The 23,570-nt window shown below is 44.6% G+C and overlaps 1 protein-coding gene and 1 long non-coding RNA gene across 7 annotated transcripts in view; one reads left to right on the top strand and one right to left on the bottom strand.

Moving 5' to 3' along the window:
• Window positions 1-5,289: 5,289 nt before the first annotated feature.
• On the top strand, window positions 5,290-18,627 carry LOC143765215 (uncharacterized). Its single transcript, XR_013213341.1, has 3 exons — window positions 5,290-5,429; window positions 18,247-18,390; window positions 18,472-18,627. It is a non-coding gene; the product is annotated as an uncharacterized LOC143765215 (long non-coding RNA).
• An 804-nt stretch (window positions 18,628-19,431) lies between these two features.
• Window positions 19,432-23,570, bottom strand: part of SLC35H1 (solute carrier family 35 member H1) — a 30,479-nt gene continuing 26,340 nt past the window's right edge. For all 6 annotated transcript variants that reach the window (XM_077251657.1, XM_077251658.1, XM_077251659.1 and 3 more), the window contains 2 exons: window positions 22,796-22,925; window positions 19,432-22,711 (listed from right to left, as the gene is read on the bottom strand). In XM_077251657.1, the coding sequence (XP_077107772.1) occupies window positions 22,635-22,711; window positions 22,796-22,925 (207 nt within the window). In that variant the 3' untranslated portion in view covers window positions 19,432-22,634. The remainder of the gene's footprint in view (window positions 22,712-22,795; window positions 22,926-23,570) is intronic.

Genomic DNA, 23,570 nt, shown 5'->3' with positions numbered 1-23,570 from the left:
AAGACCGAGGCAACATTCTACTGAGGCGCACAACCGGCGGCCGGAACGCCGAGGAAGTATATATATCTAGCTCCAAGCAATACTTCAAACCAACGGCAGGACAGTCAGTCTCAGGCGGGCTGTCTCACATACATCACCTATGAAGACATGGGGGGCGCACTAGGAGAGGGGCGACTCTAGGGTCCCGGAAGAGCTCCGAGCCTACTCGTCATACGGGTGCCGTCCTAACCAGAACATCAGGGAGGGACGGAGGAGAAGAACATCATCCGAACGAGTTGTGAGGGAACATCAGAAACAGACACAACAGTTGTGGGGTACTATCCCATAAGCACAGCAGGGGAGGACCACAACACATAGCGCTAGCAGGAAGGCACAGATTTCCACCTGCAAGGAGAACTCTGGAGGTGCCATTGGACCGGCCGGACTTGCGCAGCCTGGTGAACCGTATTCCGGACTGAGGACCCAGAGATCTTCAGTAAAGAGGTAAAGAGACTGCAACCTGGTGTCCTCGTTATTTACTGCACCGCACCACCACCACCACTACCATCATCCATCATATCTATCACTGTACGCCCCTCGGCAGGGTCACGGACCAGGCCTAGCCACCGTGACAACCCCAGAGCAGAGACTCAGAGGCCCGGTACCGGGTACCCCTCGGCCCTGCGGCAGTGGGGGCGCTACAACTTGGAGTCACGAACAGGATCTACTTAAGCCTGAAGAATCAGGTCATGTGTGCCTTGGAACTGTGATTTATTGTGCTTGGACTGTGATTTATTGCAAAGACTGTGCTGCGCCATTTACCGCCAAAATTCGCCGCCATTACAGCGCTGAGGAGAGCGCAGGAGAAGAAGAGGGGCGTGAAGTGGGCGTGAACAAGCTGAAGAGCGCGAAAGACAATGGCCGCCCAGTCTAAATATTTCTGCACTGTGAGGACGTGTCCGTCAGCAGCGGAGATCCGCCTCCTGATCCTCAATGGAGGGCGGAGACCGAGAAAACGACACCGCCCACGAAGGAGAGAGCGGGAAAAAGACCAGGAAGCGACCCACGTGGAGGACGCCATGGCCAGCAGCTCTGAACCCAAAAGTGGGGTTGAAGCGGAAGTCTCCCCCAACTACCCGGATGAGCACAGCAGCCCGTTCTCCGTGGACAGCACCGAACCCCTGCAGGTCGAGATGGAGAACTTGCTCGACCAGCTCCTTCAGCTGAATGTGAGGGCCCAGGCTCCGCACCAGGCGGCGCCGGACCGCAGTCTCCTAGCATCAGATCCGATACTGCTGCCAGGGTCCTCGCTGACATCGCCAGAAGAACCCGCCGCGGAGGAGGAGCCCGCATCGGCTGGTGAGTCCGCCGACCCTGTCCCGCCGGCCGAGGGCTTACTAGTAGGCCCCGTTGCGGCACCCCCTCTCCCTGGGACCCATAGACTTCAGCGCCTGTTGCCATGGGAGGAGCCCACGGGTATGGAACACCGCCTGAAAGCCCCGCTTCGACCCACTGCTCTGCTGTGTGAAGTCCGTGCAGAGCGCACAGTGTGCCGCTGGGAGAACCCAGGGTCCAACCTTATGGGGTTCCCCGGGGTGAAGACCCAGGAGGGAGAGATGGTACAGGCCCTAAGCTGGGAGGAATACCAGGTCCAGCTAGAGCAGCAATGGCAGGAGAAACAGAAAGAATATCAGGCCGGGCTAGAGGCCTACCACCGGAAAGATTTGGCTGTCAAGGATCGGGCCCGCAAGAACCCCACCGCTCACCAGGCCCCGCGCAGGCAGGGCGCCGTCGTCACCTTCAGGCTCCGCGGAGGTTGGGGCTTCATCAAGGAGCCGGGCCTGTATGCGGAAGTGTTTGTTAATCGGAGGGATGTTGAATCTCACCTGAGGGAGGGTCACCCGGACCGGGACCTCCACCCAGGGGATGAAGTTACCTACACTCTGCACTTTGGGGAGAAGGGATGGTTCGCGTTAAATGTCCACAAGAAGAAGCTGGTGGAACCCTCGACTAAGGTGCCGGAGAAGATCTCTCCCGTAGCCAAGGTGCCCCCTTGTGGTCGACCCACGATCACCACTGAGACCACCATGGTCACCCCAACGGGCACGATCGTGAAGACTACGACTTGCCGCGTTATAACCTCCACCGCTGTTGTGGCCACGCAGGTGCCTCCTCAGGTGACCCGCGTGTCTACTGCCCCGGAACTGAAGACTGTGGGCACGCAGACCCCCAGCTGGGATAGCAGACCCCCTTATGCAGTACCGGGCGGTTCGCAATACCCAAAGGGGTTGCCTCTGCCGGTGCTGCCTCCTGAATGGTTCGAATAAAGATCTTAAAACTCTGAATATGTACATAGTTCTTTAAACTGTTTGTTTCCCTGCTTTTTGCTGCTAAACCCGTCTAGGGTTAACTCTTAAAGGGATCCCTTTGTTGACCCGGGATCCCTATTGCTTTTTGGTTATTTCTATTCTCTTCTTTGTTATCAAGAACTGCCGCAATCATGAACAGTGCATGATACAAACTGCTTGTAAATAGTTTGCATCTTCTTAAAGGTGCTCCCTACTGGTTTTACTTAAAGAAGGACTCTTTGTGAAGATACCGCACCGGAGCCTTTGCTGAGTATGGACTGGTAGCTTGAGAAGATGTGCTACCTCATAAAGACTTGGTCCCCTCTTAAAGGGGATGTTCACTTGTTGCACTTAAAGAATGGTATTGCTTCCAGACTGATAGATAGCAATAATGTCTTGACAAAAAGGAAAGTGATGATGATGCTTACATGTAAAAGTTATGTGTATTCAACTAGTTGATTGTAAGAAATGTTTGATAATGTTGATAGAAGAATGAGGACAGAAAAGTGAACCCGTACGAGGTTAGTCAGCGAGTCCTTTTTGGAGCCATATGGGGATGGCTCAGTGATTTCAAACTGAAAGTAAATGTTATGTTCTATACTGTGTATAGTAGTTGAAAAGGCAGTAGGCCCGGGCTGAAAGGGGCGGTCCTGTAAAGAAAGGAGAGGCAGTAGGTCTGGAGCATCTAGGACAGGCGGTCCTGCAGATTTAAAGAAGGAGTATGAAGTTAATTGCCTTATAATGTGTTATAAGAAGGTCTTTAGTGGATTTAGAGTGTACATCCTTAAAGGCAATGTTAAGTTATTGTTCAACAATTTTGCACTTAGTAGAATACCCGGTTGGGTAAAAGAAAGTTAGTTATAGCATGTTGCTATAATATTTAACCATGTTTTGTAACGTTTAAGTGCCCTCACCTCCCATAAAGGGAAGCCTGTTAAATATGCTTACTGTTATTGCACTCACAAAAATTGTATGTCTTTTTGCTAACCTGTATTGTTGTTTTCTTCCCAGTCCCGGAGTACTGGATTTAACCGGGGGGGAGTGCAGCGCCCCAGAGTCCTGGTCGTTGCAGTACTGTGGCTCCGCCGCTAAGGGGGGCTATGGTACGTCTGATGGCACTGAAGGAGTTCATCTGACCAGGTATCACATACACCAATACATTTCACAGTCGGGCCTCCAGGGGGAGCTAAGGATGCTATTTATTAGGCCACTCCTCACCACTGTGGGAAAACTGGGGGTCAGGCAGGAAGTTAGACAGAAAGCTGACTGGGTTGGAACCAGGCAACACCTTGTGGCAGAGGGTGTTGTGGGGAAAGATTCGGTAGGGTCCCTGTGAGGTTTGGGACCCTGACAGAGGCCTGGCTACAAGAAAGAACGTCACGGGACCGTGCCTGCTCAGCATAGCGGCGGTGCCCTAAGAAAGGATTAGAAGCGAGATATATTGTGCTGAGTGAGAAACGAGATCAAAGCAAGAGGAGAAATACCAGTAGGAGTCTTGCTGTAAGACCGAGGCAACATTCTACTGAGGCGCACAACCGGCAGCCGGAACGCAGAGGAAGTATATATATCTAGCTCCAAGCAATACTTCAAACCAACGGCAGGACAGTCAGTCTCAGGCGGGCTGTCTCACATACATCACCTATGAAGACATGGGGGGCGCACTAGGAGAGGGGCGACTCTAGGGTCCCGGAAGAGCTTCGAGCCTACTCGTCATACGGGTGCCGTCCTAACCAGAACATCAGGGAGGGACGGAGGAGAAGAACATCATCCAAACGAGTTGTGAGGGAACATCAGAAACAGACACAACAGTTGTGGGGTACTATCCCGTAAGCACAGCAGAGGAGGACCACAACACATAGCGCTAGCAGGAAGGCACAGATTTCCACCTGCAAGGAGAACTCTGGAGGTGCCATTGGACCGGCCGGACTTGCGCAGCCTGGTGAACCGTATTCCGGACTGAGGACCCAGAGATCTTCAGTAAAGAGGTAAAGAGACTGCAACCTGGTGTCCTCGTTATTTACTGCACCGCACCACCACCACCACTACCATCATCCATCATATCTATCACTGTACGCCCCTCGGCAGGGTCACGGACCGGGCCTAGCCACCGTGACAACCCCAGAGCAGAGACTCAGGTACCCCTCGGCCCTGCGGCAGTGGGGACGCTACATATGTTCCCCTAGACTTTCCTGTGATGTATATGACCCCAGATGCTCCTGTGATTTATGTGCCTCAGCACTTCCTGTGATGAACATGTCCCCAGTGTCTCCTGTGATGTATGAGCCCCCAGCATCTCATGTGATGTATGTGCCTCAGCACCTCCTGTGATGAACATGTCCCCAGTGTCTCCTGTGATGTACATGCCCCAGCATCTCATGTGATGTATATGCCCCAGCCCCAACATTTCCTGTGATGTACAAGCCCCAGTGTCTCCTGTATATACTCTGTGATGTATATGCTGCAGCCCGAGTGTGTCCTATGTGTTGTATATAGAGCAGCCTCAGTGCCTCCCATGTGGTGTGTATACTGCATGCCGCCCACTGCTCGAGTTCTCTAAATGCTACATGATCATAGATTTCCCCCTGTGAGGAGACACAGTGGAATTTGCCTCTGTGTGCAGAGCTTACTGCTGTGACTTCTTTTAAAAATTTATCACAAAGGGTCTACTCTTTTCCAAATCTTAAAAAAAAAAACAGTTACGAGAAGCAACATCATCAACACCACCTAACATCACACGCAGCACCATACAGAAGCTGCTCCAGCCATCACATTAGGGGTGACATAATTAAATGTTTAACCAAGTATAGCAGAATAAATTTCCAGTTGCTTTTATACGGATGGTATAAATATCCAAATGGTCACAGACAGAAAAAAGGTTCCCCACCCCTACTTTACGTTCTCTGGCATGATAATGAGGATGATGGATGGTGCTTGGGCTTGTGGGAGGGGGAGACTAAGTATTAATAACCTTGCCTCACCTGGTAAAGATTAGATTTTGTCAGAGGCAGATACAACGACACTGCAAGATGAAAACCATTCGGTGTGTGACACTCCTCCTGATTCTCTCAGTGTGGGTGCACAAGAGGACAGCACAGACAACAGGTGAGTCCCGGGAAATAGAAGCATTCGTAGCAGGATCTCTCCCTATAGCATTAATCTCAGGCAAACACTGGGGCTACGCAGATGTGGGTACTGCACGAAGTGGCATCTGTGGTTCACAGTCTTACCCTTTGGATTGCAGCTGTAGCTCGATAGTTAAATCTCGATCTGTATGGCTATGTTCCCACAATGAGTAGTCGGTGAGTTTTTGCTGTTGCAGATTTTCTGCACCTATTACCTAAACTAGGTTATTTTAGTTTTTTCATTACGTTTTTGAGTGCATTTCTTTTCTTTTTCATCTCTTTTTTTAGATCATGTTTGCAATAAAGCTGCTTTGGTTTTTTTTTATACCTCCAGGTATTTGGTTTCAACAATTGTTTATTGATACTGTCAAGTGTGGATTACATGTTTTTAGTGCATTTCCACAGCGTAAACACACTAAAAACGCGTATGGAGATTTTCTAAATCTAATGCAATTCTATAGGGATATTCTGTACATCAGGGATCCCCAACCTGTAGCTCGGGAGCCACATGTGGCTCGCGGTCCCATGAATTGTGGCTCGCGGCTGTCTGCCAGCTTGGTGCATTAGCTCCAGATCTAACAAACAGGTATGAAGATCACATTTTAAAATTATGAATGTTGTGAGCAGCCCTGCACAGAAGAGCAGATGTGGATGCACATATACTGGTCTTTCGTTTAGATATAGTTTAAGAATGGTAAGCTGAGAACTGGATGATACTACCTGGGAGAGGAGGTGCTTGAAGCTATATGCAACCATGTTTTGGGAGTGATTGATGGGAGAATACTGAAGGGGTATTGTGATAACCCCTGGATCTTGGTATTATGCTTTGGGGTGATTTATGTGGAAAAGCTTTGATTATCATCATACCCATAATGGGGGCTTTGGTTGCCATTATTGTAAGGGAGTCGAGACTTGGATGTGGCTCGCGACCCTCTCCCAGAGCTGAATGTGGCTCGCGACCCTCTCTCAGAACTGAATGTGGCTCTCAAGGTCAGAAAGGTTGGGGACCATTGCTGTACATAATACCCGAAAGAGAAATTAACATGTTGTGGATTTCATAAACCCACCGCAGTTTATGCAGCGTAAAAGATAAGCACAGTGTGCATGAGATTTCTATAAATCCCATATACTTTGCAGGAACTGTAAGACGCTGCTTTTGTTGCTCAGGGAAAATACACAGTGTCAAAAACTCATCTTCGGAACAACCTACGGACTTCAGACCCCTTTAAATTTTCATTCCTTGCTTCATTGCAGAAATTTGGTAAATTTAAAAAAGGTTCATTTTTTTCACTCTGCACCCCATCTTGACTGAAAAAAGCAGAAATGTAGAAATTTTTGCAAAGTAAATAAAAAAGAAAAACTGAAATATCACATGGTCATAAGTATTCAGGCCCTTTGCTCAGACACTTATATTTAAGTCACATGCTGTCCATTTCCTTGTGATCCTCCTTGAGATGGTTCTACTCCTTCATTGGAGTCCAGCGGTGTTTAATTAAACTGATAGGACTTGATTTGGACAGGCACACACCTGTCTATATAAGACCTCACAGCTCACAGTGCATGTCAGACTGAGTGAGAATCATGAGGTCAAATGAAGTGGCCAAGCAGCTCAGAGACAGAATTGTGGCAAGGCACAGATCTGGCAAGGTAATAACAGAATTTCTGCAGTACTCAAGGTTCCTAAGAGCACAGTGACCTCCATAATCCTTAAATGGAAGAAGTTTGGGACCACCAGAAGTCTTCCTAGACCTGGCCATCCAGCCAAACTGAGCAATCGTGGGAGAAGAGCCTTGATGAGAGAGGTAAAGAAGAACCCTAAGATCACTGTGGCTAAGCTCCAGAGATGCAGTAGGGAGATGGGAGAAAGTTCCACAAAGTCAACTATCACTTCAGCCCTCCACCAGTTGGGCCTTTATGGCAGAGTGGCCAAACGGAAGCCTCTCCTCAGTGCAAGACATATGAAAGCCCGCATAGAGTTTGCTAAAAAACAGATGATAAACTCCCAGACTATGCGAAATAAGATTCTCTGGTCTGATGAGACAAAGATAGACCTTTTAGGTGATAATTCTAAGCGGCATGTATGGAGAAAACCAGGCACTGATCATCACATGCTCAATACAATCCCAACAGTGAAACATGATGGTGGCAGCATCATGCTATGGGGGTGTTTTTCAGCTGCAGGGACAGGATGACTGGTTGTCATTGAAGGAAACATGAATGTGGCCAAGTACACAGATATCCTGGATGAAAAACTCTTCCAGAGTGCTCTGGACCTCAGACTTGGCTGAAGGTTCACCTTCCAACAAGACAATAACCCTAAGCACACAGCTAAAATAACAAAGGAGTGGCTTCAGAACAACTGTGTGACCATTCTTTGCTGGCCCAGCCAGAACCCTGACCTAAACCCAATTGACCATCTCTGGAGAGACCTGAAAATGGCTGTAAACCAAAGGTCACCATCCAGCCTGATGGGACTGGAGAGGATCTGCAAGGAAGAATGGCAGAGGATCCCCAAATCCAGGTGTGGAAAACTTGTTGCATCATTCCCAAGAAGACTCAAGGCTGTACTAGCTCAAAAGGGTGCTTGTACTCAATACTGAGCAAAGGGTCTGAATACTTATGACCATGTGATATTTCAGTTTTTCTTTTTTAATAAATTTGCAAAAATTACTACATTTCTGTTTTTTTCAGTCTAGATGGGGTGCAAAGTGTACATTAATGAGGAAAAAATGAACTTATTGAGTTTACCAAATGGCTGCAATGAAACAAAGAGTGAACAATGTAAAGGGGTCTGAATACTTTCTGTACCTACTATATCAGTATTTTTCATCAGTGTCTGTATACAAAACCAGGAGTGGAACTGACAAAGAAAAAGTACACTGGAAAGACTGACGCCTGTTTTGTGTTGTAGAGACACTTCTGGCTTTAGCATACAAATACTGATCAAATACTGACATATGAATAAGCCCTTGGGTTAAGTGACTCTGAACTGCCGAGAGTACCCCTCCTGATCAGTAGATGGAGCTCTAGCTTTCAAGACTTACTGTAACTCTCGCACCCATGGATGGCATATCCCCAACCCCCACAACTACACCACTAATGGCACATACTTTTTTGTGCCGTGACTCATGCAACTTACTAGTATACTATGTGTGGGTTTTTTTTCGCTCTCTTTGGTCACATTCTCTGCTTACTGCCTTTGAATAGAACTCTTCTAGACAGTGTTTTATCTGTGCATTCTCTCTCTTCCATCTCTTTGGCATATCTCTATTTTTCCCAGATAAACATTTTGGTTGGAATTTATTAAGGCTATAATCACAGTTTTTTGGTGTCAAAAAGTAGCAAAGTTTTTCTGGTGCCGGTTTTGTACTAAAAAGTGTAACTTTTAGCATTTTTACACTGCAAAATTTAAATAAATTTATATAATTTATACAATGTGATTTTCTGGATTTTATTTTTGATATTCTATCTCTCAATGTTAAAATTAAGCTACCTCTAAAATTATAGGCTGTTCATGTCTTTGTCAGTGGGGAAACGTACAAAATCAGCAAGGGATCAAATACTTATTTCCCCACTGTATATACTGTGACCCAGGGAACACAACTTGGCATGGAGTCAGCTCTTCTCAAGCATTACCTTCTTGAATAGAAGCGGCAGTAAATATACTGTGACGACAATCACTTAAACTTTAAGTGTGTTTACTTTTCCAATAAAGTACATGTGATGCCAGTCAAGATGCCAGCCTGTTTGCTTTGCATGTTAAGCACTTTAGAACCCATTGATGCATGTTAGCAACCAAAAAAGTATGTTTGTAAAAGACAAGGCTGTTAAAGGGTTAGTCCACCTGTGTGCCCAATTTTTTACTTAAAGGGAACCTGTCATAAGGATTGTGCACTGGAAATACGGTAACTAAAAAAGAACCTATACACCTTTGATGTCTTTGAACTCGTAATGACCTGGAGAATCATAGTGGCAGGTCAGTTTCAGCATTTAGTGAACATGGTAAAAAATAATAACAAAATACAACTGTGGAATTGCACTTTTTTTGCAATTTCACCACAATTTTTCCCATTTTCCAGTACACAATATGTTAAGACCAATGGTGTCCTTCAAAGGTACAACTTGACCCACAAAAAATAAGCCCTCACATGGCCATATTGACTGAAAAATAAAAAAAAGTTATGGCTCTAGGAAGAAGGGGAGCAAAAAAACGGAAATTCAAAAACTGAAATACCCCTGGTCATTAAGGGATTAAAGTTATAAAAAAAAATCCCCAAAAGTGGACAACCTCTTTAACCCGAGACAGGTGCTGTAGCAGCTGAGGTAGTATACCAGAATATACACTGCTCAAAAAAATAAAGGGAACACTTAAGCAAAAGAATATAACTACAAGTAAACCAAACTTCTGTGGAGTCAAACTGTCCACTTAGGAAGCAACACTGTTTGACAATCAATTTCACATGCTGTTGTGCAAATGGAATAGACAATAGATGGAAATTATTGGCAATTATCAAGACACACTCAATAAAGGAGTGGTTATGCAGGTGGGGACCTCAGACCACATCTCAGTACCAATGCTTTCTGGCTGATGTCTTGGTCACTTTTGAATGTTGGTTGTGCTTTCACACTCGTAGTAGCATGTGACGGACTCTACAACCCACACAAGTGGCTCAGGTACTGAAGCTCATCCAGGATGGCACATCAATGCGAGCTGCAGCAAAGGTTTGCTGTGTCTGTCAGCGTAGTGTCCAGAGGCTGGATGCACTACCAGGAGATAGGCCAGTACACCAGGAGACATGGAGGGGGCCGTAGGAGGGCAACAACCCAGCAGCAGGACCGCTACCTCAGCCTTTGTGCAAGGAGGAACAGGAGGAGCACTGCCAGAGCCCTGCAAAATGACCTCCAGCAGGCCACAAATAAGCATGTATCTGCACAAATGGTTAGAAACCAACTCCATGAGGTTGGTCTGAGTGCTCACAGCCCAACACCATGCAGGACGCTTGGCATTTGCCACAAAACACCAGGATTGGCAAATTCCCCACTGGTGCCCTGCGCTCTTCACAGAAGAAAGTAGGTTCACACTAAGCACATGTGATAGACGTGATAGAGTCTGGAGACTCCGTGCAGAGCGATTTGCTGCCTGCAACAGCATGACCGGTTTGGCAGTGGGTCAGTAATGGTGTGAGGTGGCATTTCTTTGGAGGGTTGCACAGCACTCCATATGCTCGCCAGAGGTAGCCTGACTGCCATTAGGTACCGAGATGAGATCCTCAGACCCCTTGTGAGACCATATGCTGGTGCAGTTGGCCAAGGGTTCCTCCTAATGCAGGACAATGCCAGACCTCATGTGGCTGAGTGTGTCAGGAGTAGTGTTGAGCGATACCGTCCGATACTTGAAAGTATCGGTATCGGAAAGTATCGGCCGATACCGGCAAAGTATCGGATCCAATCCGATACCGATACCCGATACCAATACAAGTCAATGGGACTCAAGTATCGGACGGTATTCCTGATGGTTCCCAGGGTCTGAAGGAGAGGAAACTCTCCTTCAGGCCCTGGGAACCATATTAATGTGTAAAAGAAAGAATTAAAATAAAAAATATCGCTATACTCACCTGTCCGACGCAGCCGGGACCTCAGCGAGGGAAGCGGCAGCGTTGTTTGTTTAAAATTTGCGCTTTTACTTGGTTACGTGAAGTCCCGGCTTGTGATTGGTCAGGGCGGCCATGTTGCCGGGACGCGGACCAATCACAGCAAGCCGTGACGAAATTACGTCACGGCTTGCTGTGATTGGTCCGCGTCCCGGCAACATGGCCGCCATTAACCAATCACAAGCCGTGACGTCACGGGAGGCTGGACATGCGCATATTTTGAAAAGCGCGCGTGTCCAGCCTCCAGTGACGTCCCGGCTTGTGATTGGTTAATGGCGGCCATGTTGCCGGGACGTCACTGGAGGCTGGACACGCGCGCTTTTCAAAATACGCGCATGTCCAGCCTCCCGTGACGTCCCGGCTTGTGATTGGTTAATGGCGGCCATGTTGCCGGGACGTCACTGGAGGCTGGACACGCGCGCTTTTCAAAATACGCGCATGTCCAGCCTCCCGTGACGTCCCGGCTTGTGATTGGTTAATGGCGGTCATGTTGCCGGGACGTCACTGGAGGCTGGACACGCGCGCTTTTCAAAATACGCGCATGTCCAGCCTCCCGTGACGTCACGGCTTGTGATTGGTTAATGGCGGCCATGTTGCCGGGACGCGGACCAATCACAGCAAGCCGTGACGTAATTTCGTCACGGCTTGCTGTGATTGGTCCGCGTCCCGGCAACATGGCCGCCCTGACCAATCACAAGCCGGGACTTCACGTAACCAAGTAAAAGCGCGAAATTTAAACAAACAACGCTGCCGGTTCCCTCGCTGAGGTCCCGGCTGCGTCGGACAGGTGAGTATAGCGATATTTTTTATTTTAATTCTCTTTTTTACACATTATTACATTAATGTTGTTGCGATACCCGATACCCGATACCACAAAAGTATCGGATCTCGGTATCGGAAATTCCGATACAGCAAGTATCGGCCGATACCCGATACTTGCAGTATCGGAATGCTCAACACTAGTCAGGAGTTCCAGCAAGATGAAGGCATTGAAGCTATGGACTGGCTTGCCCGTTCCCCAGACTTGAATCCGATTGCACACATCTGGGACATCATGTCTTGCACCATACACCGTCATGTTGCACCACAGACTGTCCAGTAGTTGGCAGATGCTTTAGTCCAGGTCTGGGAGAAGATCCCTCAGGAGACCATCCGCCGCCTCATCAGGAGCAGGCCCAGGCGGTGTAGGGAGGTCATACAGGCGCTTGGTGGCCACACACACTACTGAGCATCATTTCTTTGTCTTGAGACATTTACACTGAAGTTGGATCAGCCTGCAATTTGATTTTCCCTTTGATTTAGAGTATCATTCCAAATTCAGACCTCCATGGGATATTAATTTTGATTTACATTACATTTTTATGTTTTACTCTACTCAACGCATTCCCCTATGTAATGAATAAAGATTTGCAACTGGAATATTTCATTCAGTGATATCTAGGATGTGGGATTTTAGTGTTCCCTTTATTTTTTTGATCAGTGTATCTGTGCTTCTATGGGTTCTCCGAGGCAGGCATGAATTTCTGCCGAATATTGACATTGGCTTATAAGTACACAAGTCCATGCTGGAACAGACATATCACCATTTATTGCTATTTGCTTTTTATATACACTGTGTGCAGAATTATTACGCAAGTTGTATATTAGAGGATTATTTTTATTATTGATCAACAACTATATTCTCAATCAACCCAAAAGACTCATAAATATCAAAGCTTAATATTTTTGGAAGTTGGAGTGGTTTTTTTTAGATTTGGCTATCTTAGGAGGATATCTGTTTGTGCAGGTAACTATTACTGTGCAGAATTATTAGGCAACTTAATAAAAACCAAATATATTCCCATCTCACTTGTTTATTTTCATCAGGTAAACCAATATAACTGCACAAAATTTAGAAATAAACATTTCTGACATGTAAAAACAACCCCCACCCCCAAAAAAATTAGTGACCAATATAGCCGCTTTTCTTTATGATGACACTCAACAGCCTTCCATCCATAGATTCTGTCAGTTGCTTGATCTGTTTACGATCAACATTGCGTGCAGCAGCCACCACAGCCTCCCAGGCACTGTTCCGAGAGGTGTACTGTTTTCCCTGCCTGTATATCTCACATTTTATGAGGGACCACAGGTTCTCTATGGGGTTCAGATCAGGTGAACAAGGGGGCCATGCCATTATTTTTTCTTCTTTGAGACCTTTACTGGCCAGCCACGCTGTGGAGTAGTTGGAGGCATGTGATGTAGCATTATCCTGCATGAAAATCATGTTTTTCTTGAACAATACCGACTTCTTCCTGTATCACTGCTTGAAGAATTTGTCTTCCAGAAACTGGCAGTAGGTCTGGGAGTTGAGCTTCACTCCATCCTCAACCCGAAAAGGTCCTACAAGTTCATCTTTGATGATACCAGCCCATACCAGTACCCCACCTCCACCTTGCTGGCGTCTGAGTCAGAGTGCTGCTCTCTACCCTTTACAGATCCAGTCTCTGGCCCATCCATCAGGCCCATCAAGAGTCACTCATTTCATCAGTCCATAAAACCTTTGAAAAGTCAGTCTTAAGATATTTCTTGGCCCAGTCTTGACGTTTTATCTTATGTTTCTTGTTCAAAGGTGGTCGTTTTTTCAACCTTCCTTACCTAGTCCCCGAGTATCGCACACCTTGTGCTTTTTGTTGTAACGCTACAGCTCTGAAATATGGCAAAACTGGTGGCACATGGCATCTTGGCATGTTCATGCTTGATTTTCCTCAATTCATGGGCAGTTATTTTGCGCCTTTTTTGCCCAACACGCTTCTTGCGACCCTGTTGGCTATTTACCATGAAACGCTTGATTGTTCAGTGATCACGCTTCAAAAGTTTGGCAATTTCAAGACTGCTGCATCCCTCTGCAAGACATCTCACAATTTTGGACTTTTCAGAGCCCGTCAAATCTCACTTCTGACCCTTTTTGCCAAAGGAAAGGAAGTTGCCTAATAATTAAGCACACCTTATATAGACAACACCCCTCCTCATTACAGAGATGCACATCACCTGATTTACTTAATTGGTAGTTGGCTCTCAAGCCTGAACATCTTGGAGTAGGACATGTATAAAAAGTATCATGTGATCAAAATACAACTTGCCTAATAATTCTGCTTACAGTGTATTACATTTATTATACTTTGGGCTTTCGAGAGTACATAAGGAACATTACATTTGTGGAGAAGACCTTCTCTGTTAATTGTGTTTCCTGGGAAAAATGGCACAAACTCACAAATTCGAGCTTTGTCTGATTTGCTCATCTCCTCTGAAGACCTTGTACTTCTGAGCACTCCACGTAGGAGCAGATCTGGAATATGACAATACCGATTGATTATTCTTAAATCTTTAGCAGTTACTATGCTATGTTACAAATCCCCTCTATAAGTTGTAAAGCGCTGCGGAATATGTTGGCGCTATATAAATAAAAATTATTATTATTATTATGTCATTTTTTTCTCATCCTGTTTTTTTTCACTTTGTGGACTATTTCCAACAACTTTAGATGGTTCTGTGATAAAGCCTCAATTAGCAGTTTCAGGAGTGCTCAATCCCTCTGTGGGACTTAACAATTTTTCATATTTCAGAGTTACAGTTAGGTCCATATATATTTGGACAGACAACATTTTTCTAATTTTGGTTACAGACATTACCACAATGAATTTTAAACAAAACAATTCAGATGCAGTTGAAGTTCAGACTTTCAGCTTTCATTTGAGGGTATCCATATTAAAATCGGATGAAGGGTTTAGGAGTTTCAACTCCTTAAGGCTACGTTCACACGATCAGGATTTCCATCCTTTTTTTTTCCTGCCCGTTTTTGGAAAACGGCAGCTAAATTCCGCAGTGAATTTGAGCTGCGTTTTCTGATCCTTTTTCTTCAGCGTTTTCCACTGCGGGTTTCCAATAGCAGTTTCCTATTGGAGCTGCTGGAAAACCGGTGCGGAATCCGCTGAAAGAATTGACATGCTACTTCTTTTTTCCGCTGGAAAATCCGCGCGGATTTTCCAGCGGAAAAACGGATCGTTAGCACAGCGGTTTTGGTTTTCCATTGGGTTACATTGTACTGTAACCAACATGGAAAACTGATCCGGATCCGCAGCTGAAAATCCGCTACGGATCCGGATCAAAATCCGGATCGTGTGAACGTAGCCTAACATGTGCCACCCTGTTTTTAAAGGGACCAAAAGTAATTGGACAATTGACTCCAAGGCTATTTCATGGGCAGGTGTGGGCAATCCCTTCGTTATGTCATTCTCAATTAAGCAGATAAAGGGCCTGGAGTTGATTTGAGGTGTGGTGTTTGCATTTGGAAGGTTTTGCTGTGAAGTAAACATGCGGTCAAAGGAGTTCTCCTTGCAGGTGAATCAAGCCATCCTTAAGCTGCAAAAACAGAAAAAACCCATCCGAGAAATTGCTACAATATTAGGAGTGGCAAAATCTACAGTTTGGTACATCCTGAGAAAGAAAGAAAGCACTGGTGAACTCATCAATGCAAAAAGACCTGGGCGCCCACGGAAGACAACAGTGGTGGATGATCGCAGAATAATCTCCATGGTGAGGAGAAATCCATTCACAACAGCCAACCAAGTGAACAACACCCTCCAGGAGGTCGGCGTATCAATATCCAAATCTACCATAAAGAGAAGACTGCATGAAAGTAAATACAGAGGGTTCACTGCACGGTGCAAGCCACTCATAAGCATCAAGAATAAAAAGGCTAGACTGGACTTTGCTAAAAAACATCTAAAAAAGCCAGCACAGTTCTGGAAGAACATTCTTTGGACAGATGAAACCAAGATCAACCTCTACCAGAATGATGGAAAGAGAAAAGTATGGCGAAGGCTTGGCACAGCTCATGATCCAAAGCATACCACATCATCTGTAAAACACGGCGGAGGCAGTGTGATGGCTTGGGCATGCATGGCTGCCAGTGGCACTGGGTCACTAGTGTTTATTGATGATGTGACACAGGACAGAAGCAGCCGAATTAATTCTGAGGTATTCCGAGACATACTGTGTGCTCAGATCCAGCCAAATGCAGCCAAACTGATTGGTCGTCGTTTCATACTACAGATGGACAATGACCCAAAACATAAAGCCAAAGCAACCCAGGAGTTTATTAAAGCAAAGAAGTGGAATATTCTTAAATGGCCAAGTCAGTCACCTGATCCCAACCCAATTGAGCATGCATTTCACTTGTTAAAGACTAAACTTCAGACAGAAAGGCCCACAAACAAACAGCAACTGAAAACCACCGCAGTGAAGGCCTGGCAGAGCATCAAAAAGGAGGAAACACAGCGTCTGGTGATGTCCATGAGTTCAAGACTTCAGGCAGTCATTGCCAACAGAGGGTTTTCAACCAAGTACTAGAAATGAACATTTTATTTAAAATTATTGAATCTGTCCAATTACTTTTGGTCCCTTTAAAAACAGGGTGGCACATGTTAAGGAGTTGAAACTCCTAAACTCTTCATCCAATTTTAATGTGGATACCCTCAAATGAAAGCTGAAAGTCTGAACTTCAACTGCATCTGAATTGTTTTGTTTAAAATTCATTGTGGTAATGTTTATAACCAAAATTGGAAAAATGTTGTCTCTGTCCAAATATATATGGACCTAACTGTAGATAAACCTCTTTTTTGGCCCATTTTACCTGAGGAAAACAAGCTGCCTAATAATTCTGCACACCTTGATAAAGGGTGGTGATATCCTTAGGCCTCACCTTCCCTCATTACACAAATATGCATCATTTGATCGGCTTGATCCAATAAACAATTAAGGTTATACAGCTTGAAGATGGAAAATCTGAATAAAAATGATATGGTCAAAATACCCACTTGCCTAATAATTGTGCACAAGGTGTCCGTGTGCCTGTGCCTCGTATTGCAGATCTGTCCCATGATGGGATCCTTTGCTCTTTGTGGTAGCATTCTTTGTCCGAACACTGTTGCAACCAAAAAACCATTTAGTAAGAAATATTTCAACTATGGCAAAGGGGATGAAAAGGACACTGCAACCAATCATCGTACCAATCTGCTACATGCTTGTTCCATAGCCATCGACATCGCAAAATAAAAGTTATGAAATGTCCTATAAATGTCTGTTCTGGTCCTGATCTCGGCTTTTACTAGAGATGAATCTGTGCTGCACTTTATGTACATGCTCAGTAGTGAAGTGCTGTGGAGTCATAGTGGAGATGAATCTGTGTTGCACTTTGTACATGCTCAGTAGTGACCAGTGCTGTGGAGTCGTAGCGGAGATGAATCTGTGTTGCACTTTGTACATGCTCAGTAGTGAAGTGCTGTGGAGTCATAGTGGAGATGAATCTGTGTTGCACTTTATGTTCATGCTCAGTAGTAAACAGTGCTGTGGAGTCGTAGCGGAGATGAATCTGTGCTGCACTGTATGTACATGCTCAGTAGTGACCAGTGCTGTGGAGTCGTAGCGGAGATGAATCTGTGCTGCACTGTATGTACATCCTCAGTAGTGATCAGTGCTGTGGAGTCGTAGCGGAGATGAATCTGTGCTGCACTGTATGTACATGCTCAGTAGTGACCAGTGCTGTGGGGTCGTAGTGGAGAGGAATCTGTGCTGCACTTTATGTACATGCTCAGTAGGGACCAGTGCTGTGGAGTTGTACGTGCTGCACTGTATGTACATGCTCAGTAGTGACCAGTGCTGTGGAGTCGTAGCGGAGATGAATCTGTGCTGCACTGTATGTACATGCTCAGTAGTGACCAGTGCTGTGGAGTCGTAGCGGAGATGAATCTGTGCTGCACTGTATGTACATGCTCAGTAGTGACCAGTGCTGTGGGGTCGTAGTGGAGAGGAATCTGTGCTGCACTTTATGTACATGCTCAGTAGGGACCAGTGCTGTGGAGTTGTACGTGCTGCACTGTATGTACATGCTCAGTAGTGACCAGTGCTGTGGAGTCGTAGTGGAGATGAATCTGTGCTGCACTTTATGTACATGCTCAGTAGTGACCAGTGCTGTGGGGTCAGGAGTCAGGGAAATTGAGGAGTCAGAGGTTTGGCTTACTGACATCACATCCCTAAGCCTGGACTATATAGCTGCACTGCTCACCGTTGTCTCTGAACATACACTATTTGCTTTATTCTTGCCAGCTCTATCAGACACTTCAGGCTGTCCTGAGACACCAGATGGCGTGCTGGAGATCTGTAACCATGAATGTGACCAGGATGACGAATGCGCAGAGGATATGAAGTGCTGTCCTAATAATTGTATGATGAATTCCTGCAGAAAGATAGGTAATACAATGGTGACTGTGTGTGTCTAGAAGTTTCTTGGGGTAAACACAACTTACAATTTTTGTCTCTTTCTGCCTACAGTTATTCCTACTACAATGCCAACTCCAGTTTCTGGAAATGAAACTACAGAAACATTAACGGCCTCCGCAAACACTGACATTGTCACTAAATAATATGATGTTACTTGTCCCAAACCTAAATGTAAAATAAAGGAATGCTGTAATACTCGAGAATAAACCTGCTACAGAGTACGATTAGTTGCAAAAAGGTTAAGGGGAAGCAATCATCAGAAAATGAGCTATTATTTAAATCAGGTTTTTGGGTTATTTTTTTTTTTAATATCACATTCTTTTTAATTAACCCCTTTACCCCCAAGGGTGGTTTGCACGTTAATGACCAGGCCAATTTTTACAATTCAACAGATCCCGGTGATTCTGACATTGTTTTCTCATGACATATTGTACTTCAGGATAGTGGTAAAAATTCTTTGATATTACCTGCGTTTATTTGTGAAAAAAATGGAAATTTGGCAAAAATTTAGAAAATTTCACAATTTTCCAACTTTGAATTTTTATGCGTTTGATCGCAGTGTGCCGGGGGCGGTCCGTGACCGCTCCTGGCACATAGTGCCAGATGTCAGCTGCGATAGTCAGCTGACACCCGGCCGCGCTCCCCCCGTGAGCGCTGCCGATCGCATATGACGTACTATCCTGTTGGTGGTCATACGGGCCCACCCACCTCGACGGGATAGTACGTCTAATGTCCGAAAGGGGTTAAAAAACAGCTGACCCTGCTCCCCTCCCATCGCAATGACCTTTGCACACGCTCATTAGATGCTTCAATACAAAAGGTAGGGTCTGATCATTGAGGCTAATGTACATGTGTGTTTCCTGAAACAAAAGGAAGCTAAAGTCTGAAAAAGCCCCAGAGGCCAGAGTAAAGATTGCAAAAATTCTATGTTTTAGTACATTTAGCAATTTGTTACCATCTTTTCAGTTAGCCATTAAAAGGTATCAACCATTGAGGACTCTCACTTCTAAATATGTTTTAGTACTGATTGTAATATGGGTAAAATACATTGCCAACATTATTTAAAAATGAATATAAGCATAAAAACTTCATTTAAACAAGGTAATTTTCTGACATTAAATCCCCTTTAGAAAAAAAACTTTAAGGCTATGTGTACATGTTCAGGATTTTCTGCAGAATTTTCCTGAACAAAACCGGACTTTTTCTGCAGGAAATCAGCATGCGTTTTATTTGCGTTTGACACTTTTTTTGTGCGTTTTTTCCAGAGCTTCCCAATGCATTAAATAGCGGGAAAACCGCGAAAAATATGTAAAATGAATGAACATGCTGCGTTTTTACCGCGATGCGTTTTTTTCTTGGAAAAAAATGCATCATGTGCACAAAAATTGCAGAATGCATTAAAAATGATGGGATGCTTAATGTATGCGTTTAAGCGTTTTTATAGCGAAAAATCCTGAACGTGTGCACACAGCCTAATAGAGGTACATTTTAATGCCATTTTCCAGAGGGTGCCAATGGATGTCTGGAGTGGGCAGGCATGGGGACTTCCAGAAAAAGTAGTCCTTATCAGCTACAGTGTGGAATCACGATAAAGTCTTACAACAGAAATATCCCTCAATTGGTTTTCCTATTGCTACTACAATCCATAGTGATCCCCTTACAGCAAACAAAAGATGCACAAGAGGTGCTCAATGGCTACAATTACATGAAAAGATATTTTAGCACACAAATATTACAATGTAAAATATCGGTTTTACCCTTTAATGAATAGGGTAACGATCTCAACAGATCAAAGCACATTATTTCCCAAAAGCTCCAACCTACAGCTTATGTTCACACGTGTTTCTCCGAAAGATGGGCTAGGGTTTATTTTTAGGGGGTGTCTTTTTTTTCCATGAACAACAATCCACATTTATTCTTGAACAAAATAAACATTTATTGCAATATAATCATCTCATCACACACACTGCACAGGCACGTGTATATACACTGCGTATACACACACACGCGGCACATATGGTACATTCAGCCTGTCTCCTCCACTTCAGTTCCTATAGACTCCTGCAGTTACAGGACCTTTGGTGACATCATAGTCACATGAACATGATGTCACCAAAGGTCCATAAGCAGTCTTAACCTCAATAGAATGCTGGGGGCCACTAAGTGAGTGGGTGCCCTGAGAAATTACCCATTTTTGCCTCCCCCTTCCCCCAGCCCTGTATACCAGTCTCATCTTTAGTTCCTCAAAACTATTGCAGTCAAAGGACTTTTTGTGACATCATGGTCTTATGACTAATTCCCTCCACGCCCATCCTGACTAACTAGGGATTATTTTTTGAGTAGGACTTATATTTCAAATATACTCCGAAAAGCCTGTAAAATCATGCTAGGGCTTATTTTTGGGGTAGGTGTTATTTTCAGGGAAATACGATAGATCTATAACCTACTTAAAAAGTTGAGTAATTATGTAAATGTGATGTATTATTTGTGTAGTACTGATCCTCCGTTGCAGCCTGTTTTATACTCCAGAGCTGCAGTCACAATTCTGCTGGTTGCTACTGGAAGCATTAAGCAAGCACGTCAACACACAAACACATTTATCAATGTTGCCAAGCTCTGATTATACCTTGGGGCAATATTATTACCTTCTTCAGATTCTGTGCAGTACATTGGAATGATTTCTCAGAATATACAGAGTGGAGCCAGCAAGGCATCAAAGTCTGTAGAACTGTGATTACAGCTCTGGACTATATTAGATTGCAATTATAAACCATACAAATTAATGCATTTCCAAAGCTACACAACTTCCTTGAGGTGGAAATCACAGTTAAACACTTCCCATGGTTGGTGTCCACAGGTCGGGACCAGGTCCTTTGTCTGCCCTTATTCACACAATGAGGACAACTCTGACACATGGTAAGGCTATTAATATTGGACAGTGTAGGACCATCCCAAACAGGGTCACCTTGCCGACGGTTGGATTGCTTTTTTTGATCAAAAACAGTATTACTAGGAACCCCGAGTTATTTCGATGCACTGTTGCGTTTTACTTAGTATGGGCAGGGATTCATTTTGCTTCTTGTAGGTTTTGGGCGCTTTATGGCCAATGTGAACATGCGTTTATGTGCTGCATGTATACCAACTTAAACCAAGCTCAGTTTTTGTGTTACAACTTATGCATAGATTAATTCTATAAACAAGCTGTAAAATGGTGTTTACATTGTCAATGTCTTATAAATCATTAGTTCAAATGACTATATAATAAACCTTTTAATATAGCTCAGAAAAATCTGCTTTGTTGGCCACTTATGAGCCACTTCTCTGTTTTCCCCAACTCCTGAACTCAGCATTCGCTCTGAAAAACAGCTAAAATCCATCTTATTGAAGTCTATGGAGCAAGGTGGGGGAAGAGCAATTGAGGCAGAGAGACAGATCCTGCTGCTGAAATATAGCGAGTGCTTTATCTCATCCCAGTGCTGGATTCACAGCTACAATGCTGTATAATGTATTTCATGCTGAAGCTGCTTCTGAACACGTGATACATAGATAAAGGAACACCGGAATCCCTCATGTCTAGGTGTGCAGTGTATGAGAAACATCACAGCAGCTTATCTCTACTTAATGGCTCACAAATTATAAGGCATATGCTGGCCAGGAATAGTGATTTTTTCGTCCTATACACACATAACCTATTTTGAAAAGTTGCCATAAGAACATAAGCTCTTTTACATTCCAATCACATCCAGCTCCTCACGAATTATAATTGTACATCTCTAACACTAGATATGGGCTCATAAGAACAGGTAAGAAATATGGCAGTGACCATTCCCAGAAGACCACACCTGTCATGGCAGGCAAATGTCCAATTTTCACAAGGAGGAGGGCATGATATTCCCCGAGTATAACTCTAAAAACTTAGGAGCAGGATCAGTGTAAACCAAATAAATAGGTAAATTAAAAGTGTTTTTGTGGCAGTTAGGCAGCCGGTCCCACACTTGGAGAAGCAATGAATGAGAAGCACAGAGAAGCCAGCTCTCAGGGTACCCGTGTACTTTATATGTCCCAGTGTGTGCCCCCAGCTATTTGGAGGCAGACAATAGTTCACCACTCTTCACACGTAGGCGAATATAGTACACGATCTGTTCTTGTTCCATTATTTTTAAAGGTGAACCTCGACTAATGGCTACACATCAAGTTCTGCATTAGTTCAGAAGTCACGTCTCCTCATCCTCTTCATCGTCACCCCCCCGAAGGAGAAGTTCCATGTCTGTGCTTAGAGACGCTCTGTGTTCTGTAGGAACAGCAAGAAAATAATTAGAATGAGGTAGAATCTGTGATAACAAATACATTTAAACCAGACACATGTAACCATTACCTTTAGAATGGGTGGTCCTTAAAGCAACATGCAAGGCAATGCCAGAGATGCAGACGGCAAATCCCAACCAGTTGAGCAGGGTCAATTTATCACCAAAGAGACGCGTCGCCAATAACAAAACGCAGAGCTCCTGAGAACAAAATGTCAGACAGTGGTAGAGAATAAGGCTAATGAGCGGGAGTGATCTAATAATGCAGCACAGCACTGGAAGAGCACAATGTTCATAAGAGCGCTCATTCCCAATCACTGGCCATCGTAAATATGGCAATGGTCAGTCAATGAACGAGTATGGTGCTTGCTGATCACTTCTTATGTGGGGCCCACAAATAAGTTCTCAGCAGTATATCTTCTTGTGTAAACAGGCAACGAGCTGCCGACAACATACCAATGTACGAGGGCCAGAGATCACACTACATACTTTACAGGAGAGGAAAAATTCTCCCCATAGGAATTTTGAGAAGTATTTTTAGCCAAGAAGGAGAACACAACTTCCAGTATTTCATATTTATAAAACATAAGTATGAATAACTTTAGGAACTCACATTTATGCAGGAAAAATATCAACATCTTATAACAATGATTCAGAGCATGGATAGAGTTAAAAGAGTTGTCTGGTCAAAAAAAGGTTCTGTGGATAAGTGATAACTTGCTGATTGATGGATGTCCGACCACTGGGACAAGCACCGCCTGGCATAACGGAGAATATTCATCCATATTAGAATGGGTCAGCAGTGCGTATGCTCGATCTGCGGCGCATGCTTTCCCTACAGGACTG

Source organism: Ranitomeya variabilis, chromosome 4, assembly GCF_051348905.1.
Source record: "Ranitomeya variabilis isolate aRanVar5 chromosome 4, aRanVar5.hap1, whole genome shotgun sequence".
NCBI classification, from domain to species: Eukaryota; Metazoa; Chordata; class Amphibia; order Anura; family Dendrobatidae; genus Ranitomeya; species Ranitomeya variabilis.
The sequence above is the reverse complement of the archived record's forward strand: the minus strand, read 5'-3'. Positions and strand labels throughout refer to the sequence as shown.